The sequence below is a fragment of the Myotis daubentonii genome, chromosome 1 (assembly GCF_963259705.1).
Source record: "Myotis daubentonii chromosome 1, mMyoDau2.1, whole genome shotgun sequence".
NCBI classification, from domain to species: Eukaryota; Metazoa; Chordata; class Mammalia; order Chiroptera; family Vespertilionidae; genus Myotis; species Myotis daubentonii.
The window spans coordinates 7995552-8005474 of record NC_081840.1 but is presented as its reverse complement, the minus strand read 5'-3'; the positions used below and the strand labels follow the sequence as shown (position 1 = coordinate 8005474).

General features: G+C 43.5%; 1 protein-coding gene across 8 annotated transcripts in view; it reads right to left on the bottom strand.

Moving 5' to 3' along the window:
- BTBD7 (BTB domain containing 7) overlaps positions 1 to 9923 on the bottom strand; it is an 83959-nt gene that overhangs the window by 5698 nt on the left and 68338 nt on the right. For 7 of the 8 annotated variants that reach the window (XM_059687378.1, XM_059687350.1, XM_059687361.1 and 4 more), the window contains 3 exons: positions 8785 to 8974; positions 3733 to 3911; positions 905 to 1354 (listed from right to left, as the gene is read on the bottom strand). In XM_059687378.1, coding sequence (XP_059543361.1) covers positions 905 to 1354; positions 3733 to 3911; positions 8785 to 8974 — 819 coding nt within the window. The remainder of the gene's footprint in view (positions 1 to 904; positions 1355 to 3732; positions 3912 to 8784; positions 8975 to 9923) is intronic. The other variant, XM_059687369.1, reaches the window with a different exon arrangement.

Here is a 9923-nt window from a genome sequence, read left to right as displayed (position 1 = left end):
TGTCCACCACCCTTCTATCACCATTTATCCCCTTTTACCCTCCTCTACATCCCCCTCCCCACCCCAAGGGAACTTGGTGTATCAAACATGACCAACCTTTATTATTTCTCCTTGGGGGGAGTGTACAGGGGGTGTTGAGGGGCACAGCAGGGGGAAAGTGTAGAAGGTGAGGAAAGATCACAACGTTACCCAAGGTGTACACTAGTCCCTAGGTTCCAAAAAGCCCCATTTTAATGAAGACTTCCTGAACTAATACACGTGTCTTTTGTTTCTCTCTCTATTGAATGCTCATGACAGTGTGAGACTGAGCAGGACGAGTAAAAAAGTCATTACTGGGTGTGTGTTTTTCAAATTCAACCTCTAATGCAGTGTGTAAAACTAAGCAAAGACTTCTTGCTGGATTCACCAGCTACTAATGCTGGTGACTGTGGTTCCCAAATGAGGGCTCTGACGGCAGCTTGGAAGGCAAAGGCAGGCACAGGACTGCTTTCCTTAATGGGAAGTCTGCTACACTTTTCCCGATGGGATGCTCCCTGCCCCCTCAAGGCATTTGGTAGAATAGCTGATTCTACAGAATACAAGTTAGGGACAGACTCTAGACATGTGCTTGAATAGAGCACTATGAAACTGGCAAAACATAGCCATTTATGTTGCCCAACAACCCCACCCCTTCCCAAAGGAAAAGAAAGATAAGGCAGGCACTCGACTATACCTACCAGCCTCTCCTCTCTGTCCTTTCTCACTCCCCCACACTCTCTTTTTCATACCACTCAAGTCTATGCTTTCAGCTTGTCAGTAACACTTCTGGGCACTGCTGAATTCCAGTAGGGCTCTTAAGAGGGACTTGCTTCTAATAGTCCAGAAACTTTTATTTTTTAGGTAAGTTCCTGGGGTGTTCACTTACCACTTGTTTCTCAGATACTATTGCTGCGGAGGTGGTAGCGGCGGCGGCGGCTGCGGCTACTGTCTGTCTCCCCAGTCCTGCGGTGTTGGTACAATCAGGTGCTGGGGCTTTAACACCTGGCAGATAGACTGGAGGGGGGCCGGCTTTAGGAGCCGTTCTGGAGTGAAACAGTGAATGATTACAGGGATAAGAGAATGAACGTGAAGGATGCTGACTGGGAGTTCTTGGCTTCCAGCCTGCTTTGAGTTGGTTATGGATGGGAGTAGCTGGGGGATGGTATGGAGGTGGTGGAGGGGGCAAAGGTGGATGGAAGGCCACAAAAGAGTCTAGATCTGTAAACATGGTTTCTGCAGTGGGGGTGCTGTTAACACGACATCTCCCAGACTGTCTCAGTGTCAAGAGCGGACTTTCATCCCCAAAACGTTCATCAGGAAAGAACTTGTGAGGATTCTAAGAAAGATTAAAGAGAAAAAAAGAGATTAGCAGACTTCATAGATGAACATTCACAGGCTGAGAGGCTGAAGTGAGGACCTAAGAAAACCGCATTCAGCAGAGTAAGAGGCGTATCATGTTTTTCTAGGCCACAGGCTTCCAGGAAATAATCACCTGAGTACAAAGGAGAGAGTGCAGCCTCCGTAGCCTAGCACACACACAGCCATCAAAAAGAGCTGCTTCACCGATTATTCCAGTAAGCAGGTCAGTAATCTCATGAAAGATTATCTCTCTCTATACAAACAGGTAATATGCAAATTAGCTGGGCATCACAACCGGCTCAAGGAGCTGCATCATGATCGCTCGGCAGCCCAGGTCCTGGGTGCCGGAGGGAAACTGGTGCCAGCAGCCAGGGGAAGGCAGGCCTATTCTTGCATGAATCTTCGTGCATCGGGTCTCTATAATAAAAGCCTAAGCGACCGTTACAGCAGAACAACCCGAACAACCAGTCACTATGATGCGCACTGACCACCAGGGGGCAGATGCTCAATGCAGGAGCTGCCCCCTGGTGGTCAGAGCACTCCCACAGGGGGAGCACTGTGGTGAGCACAGTGGTGGTGGTGGAAGCCTCTCCTGCCTCCGTGGCAGTGCTAAGGAGCAGTGAGCTGAGCGGTAAGGAGCAGCGAACAGCGGGTGGTAAGGAGCAAGGGCTCCCAAACTGTGAAAGGGATGTCTGACTGCCAGCTTAGGCCCACTTCCCGCAGGCCGGGCTGAGGGACCTCACCCCTGCAGTGCACAAATTTCGTGCACCAGGCCTCTAGTGTGATAACAATAATAATAATAAAAAACAAGAGGAAATAAACCCTAATTCAAATATGTCTTTACTAAAAAAATAAAATGACCAAGGTGAGGATCCTGCTAGAACTTTCTGACAATGCATGTGCACTCTCGGGCTGAAATAAAAACTACAAAATACTACTCCTTATTATACAGGGATAATGTTTTGATAAACATTATAAGGGAATACTTAAATTATAAAACTTTTATGTTATTTAAGATATAAAATTAAGGTATGATTTAGAATGGCAAAGGAAAGAGAAATGAATATAAATTAAGACTCTCTTTGTGGGGGATGGAAACCATAATAAATAATGAAAATCAAGAATTTATAAATGACCTGTTATCTTGCCTAAGAACACCATACCGGGTTCCCTTCTGAAGACTCAGGGTAAAGGTGTTTGAAGTCTAGGGCAAGAAAACAATTCACTTGATCAGATGAAATTAAGTCTTATTTTAAGTTCTGACTCAGTGGCCCTAAGCAGACTACAGTAGTTTCCCCTTTTCAGGTTTCACTTTCCAGTTTCAGTTATCCTTAGTAAACCAAGGTCCAAAAAGATTACAAAGAAAATTCCAGAAACAACTGACATGTAAGTTTTAAGTTGTGAGCCATCCTGAGTGGAATGATAGAATCTTGCATTATCTCCCTCCCTCCCCCGGCCCTGCCTGGGATGTGAATCATCCTTTTGTCCAGTGTCTCCACGCTGTACGTACAAGAAGATATTTTGAGAGAAAGCAATTCACATAACTTATATTACAGTATTGTATATAGTTATAATTGTTCTATTTTATTATTAGTTATTGTTTTAAACTCTTACTGTGCCTAACTTTATCATAGCAATGTAAACGTATAGGAAAAAACATAGTATATGTAGGGTTTGCTTGGTTCTATCTGCGGTTTTAGGCATCCACAGATGGAATGTATCCCCTGTGGGTAAGGATGCAGGGGGCGAGGGGAAGAGTTTTTTCTGCTAGTTAAACAACTCATTTCTTGATTCCAGTGCTTATAGGTGTGAACCATCATAAAAACATTTCTTATAATAAGGGGGAGGAGAGGGAAAACCGGCATCTGAGAGAACTCTAAGTATGAGAGTGGTCAAAACCTGAGTCTAGTGACCAAACTGGGGAGGGAGAGCAGTGAAGGGCCAGAATCTGCTACTTGGTCTTTCATTTCTGTTGGACATATGCACCACAAACTTTTGGCAGTCACCATTTATATGTTTACTGCCTATGAGACAAGTTGCTTTATAATAATGCACCTCTTATCCTCACAACAATCCACATGACACAAGGAAACGGATACTCAGAGTGGTTAAGTAACTGCTCCAATTAACTGGTAGGTAAGCAGCAGAACCATGATCTGACCCAGTTCTCACTCCAGAGCCTGTGCTCCGTGCAGGCTTCCACACTGCCTCTCAAGGTTAGCTAACACACTGGAGGAAGTGAAAAGCACCGGTCAGGACGAAGACTCGCCTGTGAGAGCTCCTGCCACCTCTGCAATAGGCCGAATAAGGAACGACCCAGCTCCTTATATCTGACACAGCGTAATGAGCCCCCACCTGCAAGAGCTCTGCAGCAGCATCGGCAAGACCGAACTCTCTCAGGACCCGGATCTGGATTTCATAGCTGACCGTGGCACCTTCCCCACAGTTCAGCGCGTAGGCTCTCTGCACCTGCTCGGTGTGTCGGAGCTCCTGCAGACGTCTGACCATGTCTTTCAAAATGAGGAGACGAGGAACTGAAAGAAGGAAAACCATTAGTAGACAAATGCCTGAGCTACACAAAAGACCACCCATTGGCACAAGGAAAAAAAACATGTTTTGTATCAGAATCTTCTTATACATTTTTGATAATATTTTAATTTTCTGGCAACTTCGTACTGTATACATTTTGAATTTTTAAAAGTTTATTTATTGATTTTAGAGAGGGAGTGAGGGAGAAAAGAGGAGAGAGAGAGAAACATCGATTTGTTGTTCCACTTACTTATGCATTCAGTGATTGATACCTGTATGTGCCCTGACTGGAAAATGAACCCACAACTTTGGCGTACGGGAACAACACTCTAGCCAACTGAGTTACCCATACAGGCCTACTTCTAATTATTTTTTATGGTTTTACAATTTCACTGTGCCCAAAAGCTCTTGATAATACCAAATAGCATCTGAGCTATATTAGTTCACAGCCTAATACAATTTTACTTGAAATTCTCTTTAAATATCAGGATATTTCCTAAGTTTTTTTTTTTTTGGTTAATCCTCACTTGAGGATCTCCCCCAACAGTTTTAGAGAATGGAAGGGACAGAGGGAGGAAAGAGAGGGAGAGGGAAAGACGAAGAGAGGGAGAGAGAGAAACATCGATGTGAGAGAGACATCGATTGGCTGCTTCATGCACGCATCCTGATGGGGGCTGGGGATCAAACCAGCAACCCAGGTGTATACTCTTGACCGGGAATCGAACCCAAGACCCTTGGCGGGGGAGAGGGGTGGTCAATGCTCCAACCACTGAGCAACACAGGCCAGGGCTATTTCCTGTTTTAAAAACGTATTTACTTTTATTCATATAACTCTTTTTTTAAAAAAATATATATCTTATTGATTTTTTACAGAGAGGAAGGGAGAGGAATAGAAAGTTAGAAACATTGATGGGAGACAAACATCGATCAGCTGCCTCCTGCACACCTCCCACTGGGGATGTGCCCGCAACCAAGGTACATACCCTTGACCGGAATCGAACCTGGGACCTTTTAGTCCAAAGGCCGACACTCTATCCACAGAGCCAAACCAGTTAGGGCTTCATATAGCTCTTGAGTTCTGACTATGCACTAGGGATTGGGCTCAAGTATTAGGGTGCACAGAACAAAGACGTGTTCCCTGTCCTCAAAGAACTCTGATTTTAGTGAAGTAAACCAAGTAAACCAGTAGAGTACAGGGCCACAAATGGTCATGGAGAGAACTATGCAAAGGATACTGAAGGGATTTGAAGGAAGGGACCCTCAACCTGGACTGGAGGCAGGCAGGAAAGGCTGCCTAGACAAGGTGACCCCTGAGTGTAGTCATGAAGAATGAGAGAAAACCAGGCAGGCAAAGAATATGGAGTGAAGGCTTTCCGAGCAGAAGGACATGCAAATGAGAGACAGTGCGGCCCAAGGAGTTGGCATGGCTAGAACTCAGGATTCCAAAGTGCAGGCAAGAAGAGCATTAAGGAGGGCTAAAAAGATGGGTGGGGCAGATCATGAATGACCCTGCATGTCACAATAAGGGATCTGAATTGTATCTTGTGTAGGAGAATGACAAGATCAGATCTGTAATGAGGTAAGTGCACTCTGAGAGTAGTGTCAAGCAGGAGTTGGCAAACTAGGGCCTGTAGGCTAGATCAAGCTTGTTGGCTTTTTTGTAAATGAAGTTTTACTGGCACACAGCCACACCCATCTGTTTAGGTATTATGGCTGCTTTTGGCCTACAACAGCAGAGTTGAACAGAGTTGAGTAGCTGTGACAGAAACTGCATAACCCACAAGCCTATAATATTTACCATCTGGCATTTCAGAGAAAAACTTTGCCGAGCCCTGGTATAAAGTCCAGAAGGGGAGTGAGTGAGGTTAGAGGCAGGAACACGGGTTAGGAACATGGAATAAGACTGCAGCAGAGGAAACGAGGTCCATAGACATTATGAGCCAAACTGACTATTATTTAAAGTTCCTGCTTTGTGCCAGGGAAACCCCTAAGCATATTACTCGTGGTACTTGCTTATGTGTTCACAATAATCCTAGAAGGAGATAACCCCATTTTGCAGATAAGGAAATTAATGTGTAGGGAAGCAGATAGTGTATCCAAAGTGATATAAACGAAGTGGCAGGGCCAGGAGAAGAGCCAATAAGCTAGAGAGCCTTTCATTAGAGCAGTGGTTCTCAACTTCCTAATGCCGCGACCCTTTAATACAGTTCCTCATGTTGTGGTGACCCCAAACCATAAAATTATTTTCGTTGCTACTTCATAACTGTAATGTTGCTACTATTATGAATCGTAATGTAAATATCTGATATGCAGGATGTATTAGGCGACCCCTGTGAAATGTATCATCCTGCATGTCACAATAAGGGATTTGAATTGTATCAAATCCCTGTGAAAGGGTTGTTCGAACCCCAAAGGGGCCGAGACCCACAGAATGAGAACCATTGCATTAGAGTATGGTGAGCAAGTTAGAATCAGGATAACACCAGAATAGGGTTAAACAACAGAAAATAGTTAAACAAAAGACAAGTCTTATTTTTCTGAGCATATTTAATTGTGAATACGTTTGGGCTTTTGAGATTCAGTTCTAAGATTAAATTATGTTGTTATGTTCAATCAAGTATTAACTCAAGTTGATAAAAGTTACGAAAGTTTCAAAATCTGCACAAATCAGCTACAGAAATATTTCTCTTCATACTGTAATCCAATGTATACTTTAAATCAGCGTTTCTCAACCTGTGGGTTGTGACCCCTTGGCGGTGGAACGACCCTTTCACAGGGGTCACCTAAGACCATCCTGCATGTCAGATATTTACATGACGATTCATAACAGTAGCAACATTACAGTTATGAAGTAGCAACGAAAATAATTTTATGGTTGGGTCACAACATGAGGAACTGCATTTAAAGGGCCAGAAGGTTGAGAACCACTGCTTTAAATAAACATGTAGTGGACAAAACTGAAAAGGTAACCACAGATCAGATGTGGTTCAATTACAAGTTGTCACTATGGCCCTAGCTGGTTTGGCTGAGTGGATAGAGCAGCCTGTGAACTGAAGGGGCCTGGGTTCGATTCCGGTCAAGGGATTATATTTATTATATGGTTTCCAATAGGGGGTGCAGGAGGCACCCGATCAATGATTCTCTTTCATCATTTTTTGTTCTCTCTCTCTCTCTCTCTCTCTCTCTCTCTCTCTCTCTCTCTCTCTCTCTCTCTCTCTCCCTTCCTCTCTGAAATCAATAACACACACACACACACACACATATTGTTGTCATTATGGCCAGGCTGATGTGGCTCAGTGGTTGAGTGTCAACCAAGGAACCCAGAGGTCACAGTTCGATTCCTGGTTCCTGGTCAGGACACAAGCCCAGTTTCAGGTTTGACTCCCAATAAGAGGTGTGCAGGAAACAGCTGATTAATGATGTCTCTATCCCTCTCCCTTTCTCTAAAACAAACAATCAATCAATACAACCATTAAAAAGAAAGTTGTATTATGTCTTTTATTTATCCTTAATTGAAACTGACATTTGCAAACAGAAAACAAATGGTGCCATTTCCAATAATGCTATAGTTTGATGGTTTTTAATAAATCTTGCAATAGTAATTGTCAAGAGTTATAAATTCCTTACCCCATCTTCACTGTTGATTTCCTTATATTAGAAAATGACATTAGGGCCCTTTGGTTAAAATAAACATTAACTGATGTTCAGAAGTTTTTGGACATTGACAGTTACACCTCTACCTATGGCCACTTTCCTCGGAGTTGTATGAGGTAAGCCTACACTACAATAAAATTCACAGACCAGATCTTGGGAAACTGGATCTTCAGTAAACCAATGGTGATCACATTTTTGGGAGACATAAGCAGACTCAAAGATACAAGTTTATAATGCTATCCCTAATGGGGCTTATAATGTGAGAAATACCCTATGGTGATGAACTATCTAAATTCCTGTAAATCAGTGGTCTCAGGAATAGGTGGTCTTGCCCCCCAGTGTGCATTTGGCAATATCTAGAAACAGAAAAATGTTTCCTAAGGCTTACAAAGGGATGTGTGTACATGTGTGCTACTGGCATCTAGTGAGCCCAGGGTAGGGATGCTGCCGAACACCCCACAATGCACAGGACAGCCCCACAACAAAGAATTATCCTGCCCTAACTGTCAAGAGGACCAAGGTTGAGAAACCCTGGGTGAAACTGAAAACTGTATATACCTATTACTATAAAATAAAATTCAAAACAAAAAACTTAGCTTATAAGTATGTATTCTTTCTTTTTTTAAACCCTCACCCGAGGATATTTTTTCCATTGATTTTTTTAGAGACAAGGGAAAGAGGAAAGGGGGGAGGGAGAGAGCGAGCGAGAGAGAGAGAGAGAGAGAGAGAGAGACAGACAGACAGACAGACAGACAGACAGACAGACACTGACATGGGAGAGACACATTGAGTGGTTGGCTGCCTCCTACAGGTGCCTGGACAGGAGCTGGGGATGAACCTGCAACCGAGGTACGTGCCCTTGGCTGGGAATTGAACTTGCAACCTTTGGGTCTGAGGGCTGCTGCTCTAACCGCTGAGTCAAACCAGCCAGGGCAGCATTTCTACTTTGAAGAGAACAATGCATACTGGGTATTGGATCGGGAGAGAATTACCACATGTAAAAGGATTACAAAAAGATCAGATTATCCTATATAATAAAAGGATAGTATGCAAATTGTCCCCTCAACTGGGAGGTTGTCTGGGAGTTCAACCAGGGGGCGGGGCCGGCCACGGGAAGGGAGGGAGTATCTGGCCAGCAGCCACTAGGGACCCTACCAGTGCACAAATTTTGTGCACTGGGCCTCTAGTTTAAGTATAAATGCCTAAAACACATTACGGCCTTACCTGGAATCTCATTGGCTACCACCGAAGGAGGGCTTGATTGGTTACTGCTGATCTGCTGGTGGCTGATCATGTGACAGCACTGTGGTACGGCATTATTGACCATGTAAAGTGTGTCTGGCACATTGGACATTCTAACCATTCGTAAACGCACAAGATCTGTTTGTTCCACCATCATCTCATCTAGCACTGACTGAAAGAACAATTCAGTATTAATAGAATTAGTAAACCCTTCATCTCTGTTAAATCACATTTGGAAATATATTATTACTTTCATCATATAAAAAGGGAATTACTTCATTATTTCCAGTGTATGAAGTTTATAATTAGTGGTGAAAGGAGAAAGTACCCCTACCGCTTTAATTTTTAAATGATCTTTTGGAGTATCTTTGGAAAAAAAAAAAAAAAACCACTTCTGAAAAGTTTCCTTTCAATTGAAGTATTTAAAATTTACAGGAAGGATATAAAATTAATCAGAAGTAAATTACACATAAAGTTACTATAAAGAAAACATGTCGCCCTAACCGGTTTGGCTCAGCAGATAGAGCATCAGCCTGCGGACTCAAGGATCCCAGGTTCAATTCCAGTCAAGGGCATGTACCTCCCCAGTAGGGGGCGTGCAAGAGGCAGCTGATTGATGTTTCTCTCCCATCCATGTTTCTAACTCTCTATCCCTCTCCCCTTCTCTCTGTAAAAAATCAATAAAATATATTTTTTTAAAAAAAAGGAAAAGAAAACATGTATACATGGGCTAAACATCAGATAAAAAAAAAAAAAAAGCCCTGGCTCATTGGCTCAATTGGCTGGGCGTTGTCCCGTGCACCAAAAAGGTTGCTGATTCCCGGTCAGGGCACATGCCTGGGTTTCGGGTTTAATCCCCCATAGGGGAGTGCAGGAGGCAGCTGATCAATGTTCCGCTCTCACATCAATGTTTTTTTCTCCCTTTCCCTTCCTTTCTCTCTAAAAATCAATTTTTAAAAAGTGCTCAAAAGACAAAATATTAAGAACTGATATTAATTGAATAGGTCTAGCCCTAGCTGGTTTGGCTCTGTGGATAGAGCATCAGCCTGCGGACTGAAGGGTCCCAGGTTCGATTCCGGTCAAAGGCACATGCCGGGGTTGCGGGCTCGATTCCCAGTAGG